The sequence below is a fragment of the Pecten maximus genome, chromosome 6 (genome assembly GCF_902652985.1).
Source record: "Pecten maximus chromosome 6, xPecMax1.1, whole genome shotgun sequence".
NCBI classification, from domain to species: domain Eukaryota; kingdom Metazoa; phylum Mollusca; class Bivalvia; order Pectinida; family Pectinidae; genus Pecten; species Pecten maximus.
The window spans coordinates 1,658,979-1,674,072 of NC_047020.1; the positions used below are offsets into that span (position 1 = coordinate 1,658,979).

General features: G+C 37.5%; 1 protein-coding gene across 1 annotated transcript in view; it reads right to left on the minus strand.

Moving 5' to 3' along the window:
• LOC117328693 (fibrillin-2-like) overlaps positions 1-15,094 on the minus strand; it is a 66,922-nt gene that overhangs the window by 19,581 nt on the left and 32,247 nt on the right. Inside the window, exons 7-15 of the mRNA XM_033886181.1 lie at positions 13,592-13,720; positions 12,058-12,186; positions 8,740-8,868; positions 8,389-8,514; positions 5,439-5,564; positions 4,934-5,098; positions 4,551-4,667; positions 2,213-2,338; positions 768-893 (exon numbers count right to left, since the gene is read on the minus strand). Coding sequence (XP_033742072.1) covers positions 768-893; positions 2,213-2,338; positions 4,551-4,667; positions 4,934-5,098; positions 5,439-5,564; positions 8,389-8,514; positions 8,740-8,868; positions 12,058-12,186; positions 13,592-13,720 — 1,173 coding nt within the window. The remainder of the gene's footprint in view (positions 1-767; positions 894-2,212; positions 2,339-4,550; positions 4,668-4,933; positions 5,099-5,438; positions 5,565-8,388; positions 8,515-8,739; positions 8,869-12,057; positions 12,187-13,591; positions 13,721-15,094) is intronic.

Here is a 15,094-nt window from a genome sequence, read left to right on the forward strand (position 1 = left end):
ATTGTAGTATTCCGGACATAGGATACATATTATTGTAGTATTCCGGACATAGGATACACGTTATTGTAGTATTCCGGACATAGGATACACATTATTGGAGTATTCCGGACATAGGGTACACATTATTGTAGTATTCCGGACATAGGATACACATTATTGTAGTATTCCGGACATAGGATACACATTATTGTAGTATTCCGGACATAGGATACATATTATTGTAGTATTCCGGACATAGGATACACATTATTGGAGTATTCCGGACATAGGATACACATTATTGTAGTATTCCGGACATAGGATACACATTATTGTAGTATTCCGGACCTGGGATACATATTATTGTAGTATTCCGGACATAGGATACACATTATTGTAGTATTCCGGACATATGATACACATTATTGTAGTATTCCGGACATGGGATACATATTATTGGAGTATTCCGGACATAGGATATACATTATTGTAGTATTCCGGACATAGGATACATATTATTGTAGTATTCCGGACATAGGATACACATTATTGTAGTATTCCGGACATAGGATACATATTATTGTAGTATTCCGGACATAGGATACATATTATTGTAGTATTCCGGACATAGGATACACATTATTGTAGTATTCCGGACATAGGATACACACTATGTGAGTATTCCGGACATAGGATATACATTATTGGAGTATTCCGGCCATAGGATACACATTATTGGAGTATTCCGGACCTGGAATACATTTATTGTAGTATTCATTGCTACCTACCCTCACAAGTATGGTTGTCAGTTGAGAGGACGTAACCGGGATGACAACTACATTCAGCTCCTCCCTCCGTGTTATAACACAGCTGGCTACAGTTATAGTTATCATCCATTAGACACTCATTCACGTCTGTACACAGAAAACAAAAAGATAAATACATCAGAAGTGACTGACAACACGAGGATACATTTTATAGAGGGGACTGACAACACGAGAGTACATTTTATAGACGGGACTGACAACAGGAGAGTACATTTTATAGACGGGACTGACAACACGAGGGTACATTTTATAGAGGGGACTGACAACACGAGGATACATTTTATAGACGGGACTGACAACACGAGGATACATTTTATAGACGGGACTGACAACACGACGAATACATTTTATAGACGGGACTGACAACACGAGGATACATTTTATAGAGGGGACTGACAACACGAGGATACATTTTATAGAGGGGACTGACAACACGAGGATACATTTTATAGACGGGCTGACAACACGGGGATACATTTTATAGACGGGACTGACAACACGAGGATACATTTTATAGAGGGGACTGACAACACGAGGATACATTTTATAGAGGGGACTGACAACACGAGGATACATTTTATAGACGGGACTGACAACACGAGGATACATTTTATAGACGGGACTGACAACACGAGGATACATTTTATAGAGGGGACTGACAACACGAGAGTACATTTTATAGACGGGACTGACAACACGAGGGTACATTTTATAGACGGGACTGACAACACGAGGATACATTTTATAGACGGGACTGACAACACGAGGGTACATTTTATAGACGGGACTGACAACACGAGGAATACATTTTATAGACGGGACTGACAACACGAGGATACATTTTATAGACGGGACTGACAACACGAGGATACATTTTATAGAGGGGACTGACAACACGAGGATACATTTTATAGACGGGCTGACAACACGAGGATACATTTTATAGACGGGACTGACAACACGAGGATACATTTTATAGACGGGAGACGTAATTTTATACCCATCAACTATACACAAATGTTATACTAAGATGTAGCTTGTATAAGATAGATACGTCAAAACACATAGAAGTAGAAACTGACTTCACATGTGTTCAGGAGGGTGAAGTATAAAGGTTGGAACAGAACGGTCATTCCCACAATTTTCGTTCTCCAAAATATATCCACATCAACTTAGACTTATATATAGAATTTACAACTGACTACAGTTTTTCTGTGAAATAAACCACACCTGTGTCTCTTATCTGGTCACAGTTTAAAATAATCCGATAGCTCACTGGATATAGATTGGAGACTACGGCTGTTATCTCGTACATTTGTACTTATATTTGAGCAATATCATTTATTGAAATGCAATTTGTGAAAATACGAATTACTTATATACGGACGAATACATTGCTGACCTACCATCGCAGGAGATGCTGTCGTTGCTAAGCAGGAATCCTGGGTATGGACATGCGCAGTGAAATGAACCAAGCGTGTTGACACATGTGACATTACAGCCGCCGTCGTCAGTTTCACATTCGTCAATATCTAAGAAGAGTTGATTAACAAGTTTTCACAGCAATCCAGTTATAACCATTGGTGCGTGCAATAGTGCTTACCCTTCCTGCAAGACGGCTAGTTAAAACAGATATAGTGTTTACCTTCTCAGGAAAACGGCTAGTTAAATCATAAATAATGCTTACCTTGTCAGGAAAACGGCTGGTTTAATATGATATAGTGCTTACCTTGTCAGGAAGATGGCTAGTTAAATAAGAGATAGTGCTTACCTACTCAGGAAGACGGCTAGTTAAAACAGATATAGTGTTTACCTTGTCAGGAAAACGGCTAGTTAAATCATAAATAGTGCTTACCTACTCAGGAAGACGGCTAGTTAAATCATAAATAGTGCTTACCTTGTCAGGAAGACGGCTAGTTAAATCATAAATAGTGCTTACCTTGTCAGGAAAACGGCTGGTTAAATATGATATAGTGGTTACCTTGTCAGGAAGACGACTAGTTAAATCATAAATAGTGCTTACCTACTCAGGAAGACGGCTAGTTAAATCATAAATAGTGCTTACCTTGTCAGGAAGACGGCTAGTTAAATCAGATATAGTGCTTACCTTCCAAGGAAGACGGCTCGTTAAATCAGAGATAATGCTTACCTTGTCAGGAAAACGGCTGGTTAAATCAGAGATAGTGCTTACCATCCCTGGAAGACGGCCAGTTAAATCATATATAGTGTTTACCTTGTCAGGAAGACGACTAGTTAAATCATATATAGTGCTTACCTTGTCAGGAAGACGACTAGTTAAATCAGAGATAGTGCTTACCTTGTCAGGAAGACGGCTAGTTAAATCAGATATAGTGCTTACCTACTCAGGAAGACGACTAGTTAAATCAGAGATAATGCTTACCTTGTCAGGAAGACGGCTAGTTAAATCAGAGATAGTGCTTACCTACTCAGGAAGACGACTAGTTAAATCAGATATAGTGCTTACCTTGTCAGGAAGACGGCTAGTTAAATCATAAATAGTGCTTACCTACTCAGGAAGACGGCTAGTTAAATCAGATATAGTGCTTACCTACTCAGGAAGACGGCTAGTTAAATCAGATATAGTGCTTACCTACTCAGGAAGACGGCTAGTTAAATCAGAGATAGTGCTTACATGTACCTTGTCAGGAAGACGACTAGTTAAATCATAAATAGTGCTTACCTTGTCAGGAAAACGGCTAGTTAAATCATAAATAGTGCTTACCTTGTCAGGAAAACGGCTAGTTAAATAAGATATAGTGCTTACCTTGTCAGGAAGACGGCTAGTTAAATCAGAGATAGTGCTTACCTACTCAGGAAGACGACTAGTTAAATCAGAGATAATGCTTACCTTGTCAGGAAGACGGCTAGTTAAATCAGAGATAGTGCTTACCTACTCAGGAAGACGACTAGTTAAATCAGAGAAAATGCTTACCTTGTCAGGAAGACGGCTAGTTAAATCATAAATAGTGCTTACCTACTCAGGAAGACGACTAGTTAAATCAGATATAGTGCTTACCTTGTCAGGAAGACGGCTAGTTAAATCATAAATAGTGCTTACCTACTCATGAAGACGGCTAGTTAAATCAGATATAGTGCTTACCTACTCAGGAAGACGGCTAGTTAAATCAGATAAAGTGCTTACCTACTCAGGAAGACGGCTAGTTAAATCAGATATAGTGCTTACCTACTCAGGAAGACGGCTAGTTAAATCAGAGATAGTGCTTACATGTACCTTGTCAGGAAGACGACTAGTTAAATCATAAATAGTGCTTACCTTGTCAGGAAAACGGCTAGTTAAATCATAAATAGTGCTTACCTTGTCAGGAAAACGGCTGGTTAAATATGATATAGTGGTTACCTTGTCAGGAAGACGACTAGTTAAATCAGATATAGTGCTTACCTTGTCAGGAAAACGGCTAGTTAAATCATAAATAGTGCTTACCTTGTCAGGAAGACGGCTAGTTAATACAGAGATAGTGCTTACCCTCCCTGGAAGACGACTAGTTAAATCAGAGATAGTGCTTACCTTGTCAGGAAGACGGCTAGTTGAATAAGACGATACAAATGTGACAAATACAAAATTAATATAGGATGGTTATAGTTGGAAACCAGAGTTGACATGGATGTCACCAAGACACACTTGTGTAAGAATCTCTCTAACACACTGGGATGTATTAAACATAGATCTACAGAAACCTAGCGAATCTTTCTCGGACATAATACCTGTACAGGTTCGACCGTCCTCCATTAGAACAAATCCTTCAGGACATTGACACGAGAAGCTGCCTTCATCATTCTGGCACTCGTACTCACAGTCAGCTACCAAACATTCGTCCACATCTGGAGCAGAAGATTAATCCTAGGCAATACATTGGATGTCACTGATTAAATATTAACTGCGCGCCATCATTGACCAGAGACTCTTTTAAGTAAATTTTCACCATTGAAGGCACTGACATGGGCCAAAAACATTGCCACTCTAAGAACATTGACGAAAATTTACGTAAACAGCTATTTTCAGCAATATATGCCGCCTCATATACACTTGACACTTGTCAAAACTTAAATATTTCATTTATTTTGGTGAACGGAACGATTCCACACACCTTGGCAGGGAATTTTCTCGGCCGGACTGCCGACGTAGCCTGGTAAACACTGACAGTCCTCCAGGGAGTTAGCTGCCCCTGGTAAGGTCCGGACGATGTAGGAGTTGTTCGGACAGTCCACACAGAGTTTATCGTGCTCAATAATATACTGGTCATCTCGGCAGTCTGGGGTGGCACGAAGGTATTAGTTACAGAGGTAGAAATATATATACTCAAAACGAGGCTGTGTGAAGTTAGCTCAACATACGACATACGACATAGACATTCAGATTTTGATTTTGAATGTTTCAAAACGAGGCTATAACCAATGCTCTAATCTCTAAAGGTTTTTTTCTATTCCTTCCCTACCAAATACACAGAACTTTTGAAAAGAGATTTTCTTAATAAGCCAGAAAATTCACAAACTTTTTTTCATTGAAATCTATTTGGTCATGTCAGTTTAAATGTAACAATAATCCTAAAAAGAGAATGTCCGTGTCTAGAAAGGACTATGATATATACGTACGTGTACAGTTACGCTGGTTTTCGTGGACCACGTATCCGTGCCAGTGACACCAGCAGTAGAACGATCCTACAGTATTCACACAGTCGTTCTCACACTTTGGGGCGTTGTCAATACACTCATCAATGTCTACAAACAAAATATCATTATCACTGTCCCTTCGTCAACAGAATATCATTATCACTGTTCCTTCGTCAACAAAATATCATTATCACTGTCCCTTCGTCAACAAAATATCATTATCACTGTCCCTTCGTCAACAAAATATCATTATCACTGTCCCTTCGTCAACAGAATTCATTATCACCGTCCCTTCGTCAACAGAATATCATTATCACCGTCCCTTCGTCAACAAAATATCATAATCACTGTCCCTTCGTCAACAAAATATCATTATCACCGTCCCTTCGTCAACAAAATATCATAATCACTGTCCCTTCGTCAACAGAATATCATTATCACTGTCCCTTCGTAAACAGAATATCATTATCACTGTCCCTTCGTCAACAAAATATCATTATCACTGTCCCTCCGTCAACACAATATCATTATCACTGTCCCTTCGTCAACAAAATATCATTATCACTGTCCCTTCGTCAACAAAATATCATTATCACTGTCCCTTCGTCAACAAAATATCATTATCACTGTCCCTTCGTCAACAAAATATCATTATCACTGTCCCTTCGTCAACAAAATATCATTATCACTGTCCCTTCGTAAACAGAATATCATTATCTCTGTCCCTTCGTCAACAAAATATCATTATCACTGTCCCTCCGTCAACAAAATATCATTATCACTGTCCCTTCGTCAACAAAATATCATTATCACTGTCCCTTCGTCAATAGAATATCATTATCACTGTCCCTTCGTAAACAGAATATCATTATCACTGTCCCTTCGTCAATAAAATATCATTATCACTGTCCCTTCGTCAGCAAAATATCATTATCACTGTCCCTTCGTCAATAAAATATCATTATCACTGTCCCTTCGTAAACAGAATATCATTATCACTGTCCCTTCGTCAACAAAATATCATTATCACTGTCCCTTCGTCAATAGAATATCATTATCACTGTCCCTTCGTAAACAAAATATCATTATCACTGTCCCTTCGTCAATGAAATATCATTATCGCTGTCCCTTCGTCAACAAAACATCATTATCACTGTCCCTTCGTCAACAAATATCATTATCACTGTCCCTTCGTCAACAAAATATCATTATCACTGTCCCTTCATCAACAAAATATCATTATCACTGTCCCTTCGTCAATAAAATATCATTATCACTGTCCCTTCGTAAACAGAATATCATTATCACTGTCCCTTCGTCAACAAAATATCATTATCACTGTCCCTTCGTCAATAGAATATCATTATCACTGTCCCTTCGTAAACAAAATATCATTATCACTGTCCCTTCGTCAATGAAATATCATTATCGCTGTCCCTTCGTCAACAAAACATCATTATCACTGTCCCTTCGTCAACAAATATCATTATCACTGTCCCTTCGTCAACAAAATATCATTATCACTGTCCCTTCGTCAACAAAATATCATTATCACTGTCCCTTCGTCAACAAAATATCATTATCACTGTCCCTTCGTCAACAGAGCTGTTGACATCCCTTTCACAGTTATCGCCCATCTTTTCCTTACAAAGTTTAATCCCTCAATATTTTTACAGAGTAACCTCCCCTCTTTTCCGGAGTAAGTTAAATTCCTTACTTCTGTACAAAGTTACCTCCCCTTCTTTTTTGTACAAAGATCATTCCCACAGTTTCCATGCAAAGTTACCTCCCTCTAATTTTCTACATAAAGTTGCTTCCGCTTACTATCCGTACACAGTGACCTCCCCTCCCTTTCCGTACATAGTTACCTCCCCTCCCTTTCCGTGCATAGTTAACTCCCCTCCCTTTCAGTACATAGTTAACTCCCCTCCCTTTCCGTGCATAGTTAACTCCCCTCCCTTTCAGTACATAGTTACTTCCCCTCCCTTTCCGCACACAGTGACCTCCCCTCCCTTTCCGTACACAGTGACCTACCCTCCCTTTCAGTACATAGTTAACTCCCCTCCCTTTCAGTACATAGTTACTTCCCCTCCCTTTCCGCACACAGTGACCTACCCTCCCTTTCAGTACATAGTTACCTCCCCTCCCTTTCAGTACATAGTTACCTCCCCTCCCTTTCCGTACATAGTTACCTTCCCTCCCTTTCCATAAATAGTTACCTCCCCTCCCGCCATTTTATTCATTTGAATCGTGACACGTGTCAGAAGGTACATATGTACTAAGCGTTGTTTTAAAATCCGATATTGAAAACAATGAAAGGACCTCCTTCACGAAAAATTCAAAAGGTCCCGGGGCCTGTGCTATGATCAAAATAAACTTGTCCATCAAAGGTGTATGACTGGGTTAACTTTTCCATCCAAAACGCTATTAAAACAATATTTTATCTGGTCAAATGCTCTTATTAAGCACACATTATTAGGCGATTTTTTTTAGCTGTTTTAACTTATTACGGACACCATCTTCTGGTTCTTGTGTACGAAAAATAGTTTTTTTTTTGTTCAAATTGGTTCCTGGTCAAAATTCTACTGTTCGTGACAGACGTCCTTTACTGAAATATAGATCTTATGCACTTCCCCATTCAGAATTTGGCATTTCTTTTGACCTATTTCGGTTTCATGGTCGCCTCATCTGACCTCTTAGGGCTCTTTGTATCACTGAAGAGTCCTTCAAGGACGAAACAACAGCTTATCTTGTGGGTCTGTTTTACAATCCTTCACCCATTTTTTTTTAATGAACATTTCCTGTCAGGTATTACCTACCCACAATGGGGCTAATCGAACAAACACTTTGTGTGTTGTGTATGATAATTTTCTTCTTTGTTTTCTGCATGCTCCTTTGTACACATCCGGGATAGTAATAATAGTCCACCTACCTGTACAGTTCTTGCCACCAGAGTCGATTTGAAATCCAGTTTCCTGACAATCGCAGTTAAATGAGCCAATGCTGTTCACGCACAAGTCCTCGCATTCTCCGTTTTGGGTTTTACATTCGTCTATGTCTGAATAAGATATTAATTAAACACAACCACTTTACACTCTGATATTCACACATCTTGACTAAAACGATATATTTTGATTTCAATGGCCAATTTTTTACAATGAACGTTCAATTCCAAAGAGTATTAAAATCAACCCGAACATCATCCCCAACCAAAAATATCAATTTGTTCATGAAACTTGATTATTTGGACATTAGTTTCACTTTCAGTGTGGGATACACTCACCTTCACATTTGGTGCGGTCCTTGACCGGAAGGAAGCCATCGTCACACTCACACACGTAGGACCCGACTGTGTTCACACATCGGCCGTTATCGCAGATCTTCTTCCCGTACACTTCACACTCGTCTAAATCTGTATTGGACAAAAAAATACAACACCGGAAAATATTGTTAACCACTATTACCTGTAAATCTCGAAAAGATAAATACTAGCTACAAGGTAGGCCCAACCCCGGGGACAGGTCTTACTTAAACTATCAGTCTGTCAGTACTTGTGGTTGGTCGAGACCTTGCAGTTTGTGGACTATCAGTCTATGAGGAAGGTCATGACCTTGTAGTTTGTGGACTATCAGTCTATGAGGAAGGTCATGACCTTGTGGTTTGCGGACTATCAGTCTATGAGGATGACCATAACCTTGAAGTTGTATGTATGGTAAACACTGGATATATCATATGTATGGTAAACACTGTATATATCATATGTATGGTAAACATTGTATATATCAGGTGTATGATAAACATTGTATATATCAGATGTATGATAAACATTGTATATATCAGATGTATGGTAAACATTGTATATATCAGATGTATGGTAAACATTGTATATATCAGATGTATGATAAACATTGTATATATCAGATGTATGATAAACATTGTGTATATCAGGTGTATGATAAACATTGTATATATCAGATGTATGATAAACATTGTATATATCAGATGTACGGTAAACATTGTATATATCAGATGTATGGTAAACATTGTATATATCAGATGTATGATAAACATTGTATATATCAGGTGCATGGTTAACATTGTATATATCAGATGTATGGTAAACATTGTATATATCAGATGTATGGTAAACATTGTATATATCAGATGTATGGTAAACATTGTGTATATCAGGTGTATGATAAACATTGTATATATCAGGTGTATGGTAAACATTGTATATATCAGGTGTATGGTAAACATTGTATATATCAGATGTATGATAAACATTGTATATATCAGGTGTATGATAAACATTGTATATATCAGGTGTATGATAAACATTGTATATATCAGATGTATGGTAAACATTGTATATATCAGATGTATGATAAACATTGTATATATCAGATGTATGATAAACATTGTGTATATCAGATGTATGGTAAACATTGTATATATCAGATGTATGGTAAACATTGTATATATCAGATGTATGATAAACATTGTATATATCAGGTGTATGATAAACATTGTATATATCAGGTGTATGGTAAACATTGTATATATCAGGTGTATGGTAAACATTGTATATATCAGATGTATGATAAACATTGTATATATCAGGTATATGGTAAACATTGTATATATCAGATGTATGGTAAACATTGTATATATCAGATGTATGGTAAACATTGTATATATCAGGTATATGGTAAACATTGTATACATCAGGTGTATGGTAAACATTGTATATATCAGATGTATGGTAAACATTGTATATATCAGATGTATGATAAACATTGTATATATCAGATGTATGATAAACATTGTATATATCAGATGTATGGTAAACATTGTATATATCAGATGTATGATAAACATGGTATATATCAGGTGTATGATAAACATTGTATATATCAGATGTATGGTAAACATTGTATATATCAGATGTATGATAAACATTGTATATATCAGATGTATGATAAACATTGTATATATCAGATGTATGATAAACATTGTATATATCAGGTGTATGATAAACATTGTATATATCAGGTGTATGATAAACATTGTATATATCAGATGTATGATAAACATTGTATATATCAGGTGTATGGTAAACATTGTATATATCAGATGTATGGTAAACATTGTATATATCAGATGTATGATAAACATTGTATATATCAGGTGTATGGTAAACATTGTATATATCAGGTGTATGATAAACATTGTATATATCAGATGTATGGTAAACATTGTATATATCAGGTGTATGGTAAACATTGTATATATCAGATGTATGATAAACATTGTATATATCAGATATATGATAAACATTGTATATATCAGGTGTATGGTAAACATTGTATATATCAGGTGTATGATAAACATTGTATATATCAGATGTATGGTAAACATTGTATATATCAGGTGTATGGTAAACATTGTATATATCAGATGTAAGGTAAACATTGTATACATGTATATCAGGTGTATAATAAACATTGTATATATCAGATGTATGGTAAACATTTTATATATCAGATGTATGATAAACATTGTATATATCAGGTGTATGGTAAACATTGTATATATCAGATGTATGGTAAACATTTTATATATCAGATGTATGATAAACATTGTATATATCAGGTGTATGGTAAACATTGTATATATCAGATGTAAGGTAAACATTGTATATATCAGATGTATGATAAACATTGTATATATCAGGTGTATGGTAAACATTGTATATATCAGATGTATGGTAAACATTGTATATATCAGATGTATGATAAACATTGTATATATCAGATGTATGATAAACATTTTACGCTATGGACATTCACCTCTGATGGTATTCTGCCTTTTGACAAACAGGAGGAGTGGATTGAATGATTCAGCAAATTTGATTCCTGTGACATTGAATACAGGGGTCAAGGTGATTTCTTGTTGCGAACTTTGTGGTGCTCTATTCCAAGAACCTAACAGCTAAATGATTCTAGTCCTTTTGGTTTTGAGTTGATTAAAACGTTGACGGTCGACGGACGTCGCACCACACGACAGAACCAAATACCTCTTCATTGTATATTGTATATGATAATAATAATATAGTGATGATATAAAATGTATATTCATTTGTGGTACTCCGGTTATTAACGTTTTCACTGTTGAACTGTAACGTTTGTCCGCATACATAGTATTTTATTGGACAGCGAGAATCAGGGAACGGCGCCCCCTCAAAATAACTTGTTCCCCTTAACTGTTGTCTATAAACGTATAGGACGTGATTATTGTAAGTTGGTCTAGTTAGACTTCTTAGACTTCCGGCGGAGAAACGCCTAATGAATATCGGTCCTTCCCACAATTAATAACCACCAGTACATCCGGGAAGCACCACTTTGGTTGCCAAGGGTTACCATGCACTCGACATACTCCAATTCCGAAGTGTGCACGCGTCATCGAGGCTCAAAACAAGTTCAAGTGGACCAGGTTAGAACACATAACAGTGAAGGCCTTACTGAATCCGTATGTGATCAAATCAATAAACTGTTGATTATTTTGTTACATAATATTTTTATATACAGAATTAACATACCTGTACAGTTGTGCATGTCACTAGACAGCTGGTAGCCCTCTTTTGTGGTACACTTGCAGTAATAAGAACCAATCACATTGATACAAATATCCTCACAGCCTCCGTAATCCAGCGTACACTCATTATCATCTAAGTATAAAAAACACAAAGTTATTGAGTCATTTGTTATTGTAAATGGTATTCTCAACGGAAAATAAAAGCCATACCAATAGTAGTGAAGAGTTTTGTTGCCTCGCCTCTGCAAAGTATGACAAAATAACCAAATTGGTCATCTCACCTCTACACGATGATATTGTTATACTAAATTGATCGCCTCGCAAATACAATATATCTAACTGATCGCCTCCGCCAAACACGACAACACAGATAGCCCACATAAGTCGCCTCCCACCAACACGATTACACAGATATCCCACATAAGTCGCCTCCCACAAACACGATTACACAGAAAGCCCACATAGGTCACCTCCCACCAACACGACAACACAGATAGCCCACATAAGTCGCCTCCCACCAACACGATTACACAGATATCCCACATAAGTCGCCTCCCACCAACACGCAACACAGATAGCCCACATAAGTCACCTTCCACCAACACGATTACACAGATAGCCCACATATGTCGCCTCCCACCAACACGATTACACAGATATCCCACATAAGCCGCCTCCCATATACAGGTTAAAACATAATCCATTGTTTCACCTCTAAACGATATCACATATATCCCACATTGGTCGCCTTCCACCTACACGATGACACAGATACCCAACATTACTTGCCTCCCATCTACACGTTAACATAGATACCCCACATTAGTTGCCTCCCATCTACACGAAACGTAAATATCCCACATTAATCGCCTCCCATCTACACGATAACATAGATATCCCACATTAGTTACCTCCCACCTATACGATAACATAGATATCCCACATTAGTTGCCTCCCATCTACACGAAAACGTAAATATACCACATTAGTCACCTCCCATCTACACGATAACATAGATATCCCACATTAGTTGCCTCCCATCTACACGATAACATAGATATCCCACATTAGTCGACTCCCATCTACACGATAACATAGATATCCCACATTAATTGCCTCCCATCTACACGATAACATAGATATCCCACATTAGTTCGCCTCCCATCTACACGATAACATATATATCCCACATTAGTCACCTCCCATCTACACGATAACATAGATATCCCACATTAGTCACCTCCCATCTACACGAAAACGTAAATATCCCACATTGGTCACCTCCTTTCTACACGATGACACAGATATTTCACATGAGTCGCCTCACTTCTACACGATAATACCGATTTACCAAACTGATTGCACGCCTTCAAATCTACTATTGACATCGCTGGTCTAGCCTTCACATAAAGGTAGATATCCAACAATGTCCCCAATAACAGTTTATAATGATGTAGGTAATTCTACTCGATACCCAGATGAACCTGTATTGAGTGACATATGATAAACATTGATTACGTCACTAGCGGAAGACGTACCGTAACATGATCTTCCGTCCCAGCTGTCCATGTATCCTGGTATGGTACAGTTACATCTGTATGAACCCTCCGTATTGTCACACTCCCCGGGACACTCGTTCACACTGTCGTCGTCACACTCATTCACATCTGTAAGAATACACGTTACTTCCGGTTGGTTGAATACTTAACGCACTAGATGATTTTGTATAGAGATGTTGGTTTCCTGTGGACTAGATTTGGTTACAGAGGACCTAAACATGCACCCCTCTGTTACACAGTATGTTAATGTTCAGTGTATTATTGAAGAATGTAAGAATAGGAAATATAATTGTAAAGTAATAATGCTGCTAACATTGGCTAAGTATTTCCTTTTTCAAAATCTAATTGAAATATTTTTATACACCCTCAGTGAGCTCATTAAATTCGTAATCTCATTACTATACACATTTCAAATGCAAGGTAATTCATAACCGCAAATGTCTGTTTTAACTAAAACACCGACGTCGACAACAGTTACACTATATCTTACTATCCCAATGTGGGATCTCTTGGCTTTGGGGTAAAAATGCAAGGTGACAACCACCTTGACCTTCCCCTTATGGATTTAAGAATTGTTTATATGTCTTCTGCAAAATGTCAACTAAATTTGCTTCACAATATTATAAAAACATATCTCCATGTTTTAAAAGATGTTCAACAAAATCTGACATCGACTTTTGACCCGGTTGAAAATTGACATTGTTATATTCCCTCCAAGCTCTTGTTTTGAAGACGTAAAGAAATGTTAAGCAAGTACGATTTAACGTTAGACCTATAAACTTAACTTTTAGTTAAATGACTTCCGCTTTCATCACGACCACGCTTACCGTGTTATACGAGTCCACGATGTTACCAAGTTTACATTACATAGCCCATACGAAACCCAATTGCTTGTAAAATTGAGAAACATGTTGTTGATCCTGTAAAGTATACATGCAGCACGTGGTCATATATTTCATATTTCACGATAATGACCTTGAAAATAGGCCAAGGTCACCTGAATGCCGAATTTTTAGAGTACGTAATTCTCGTTACCTGCTGGCAAAACACCAGGAAAATAGGTGTTCAGTACCTTGAAAAAGGCCCCTGGAGCTTTTAACATATCTGACCTCTGTCACCTTAAAATAGGCCAATGTCATTTATATGAGGAAGCGCCATACCACTTTGTAACTGCTGGCGGAAGATTAAACCCTCTGGGTCTTCTCAAACATGAGAAGATTATGGATCTTTTAAAAACATATTTTGACTCCGTTTCCCTTGGAAATAGGTTGATTAGTTCATTGGTATGAGAAATGTTTTCAATAATTTCCATGGCAGATACCTACTGGCGAAAGATGAGTTCCCGTGGGCTTTTAGAAGATTAGAAGAATTTGACTTTGTGGCCTTGAAGATAGGTTAAGCACCTTGATATGAGGAAACGTTACCTCCCTCTATCATAGGTACCTACTGACAAAGTTCCTGACCTATGGGCCTTCTGAAACC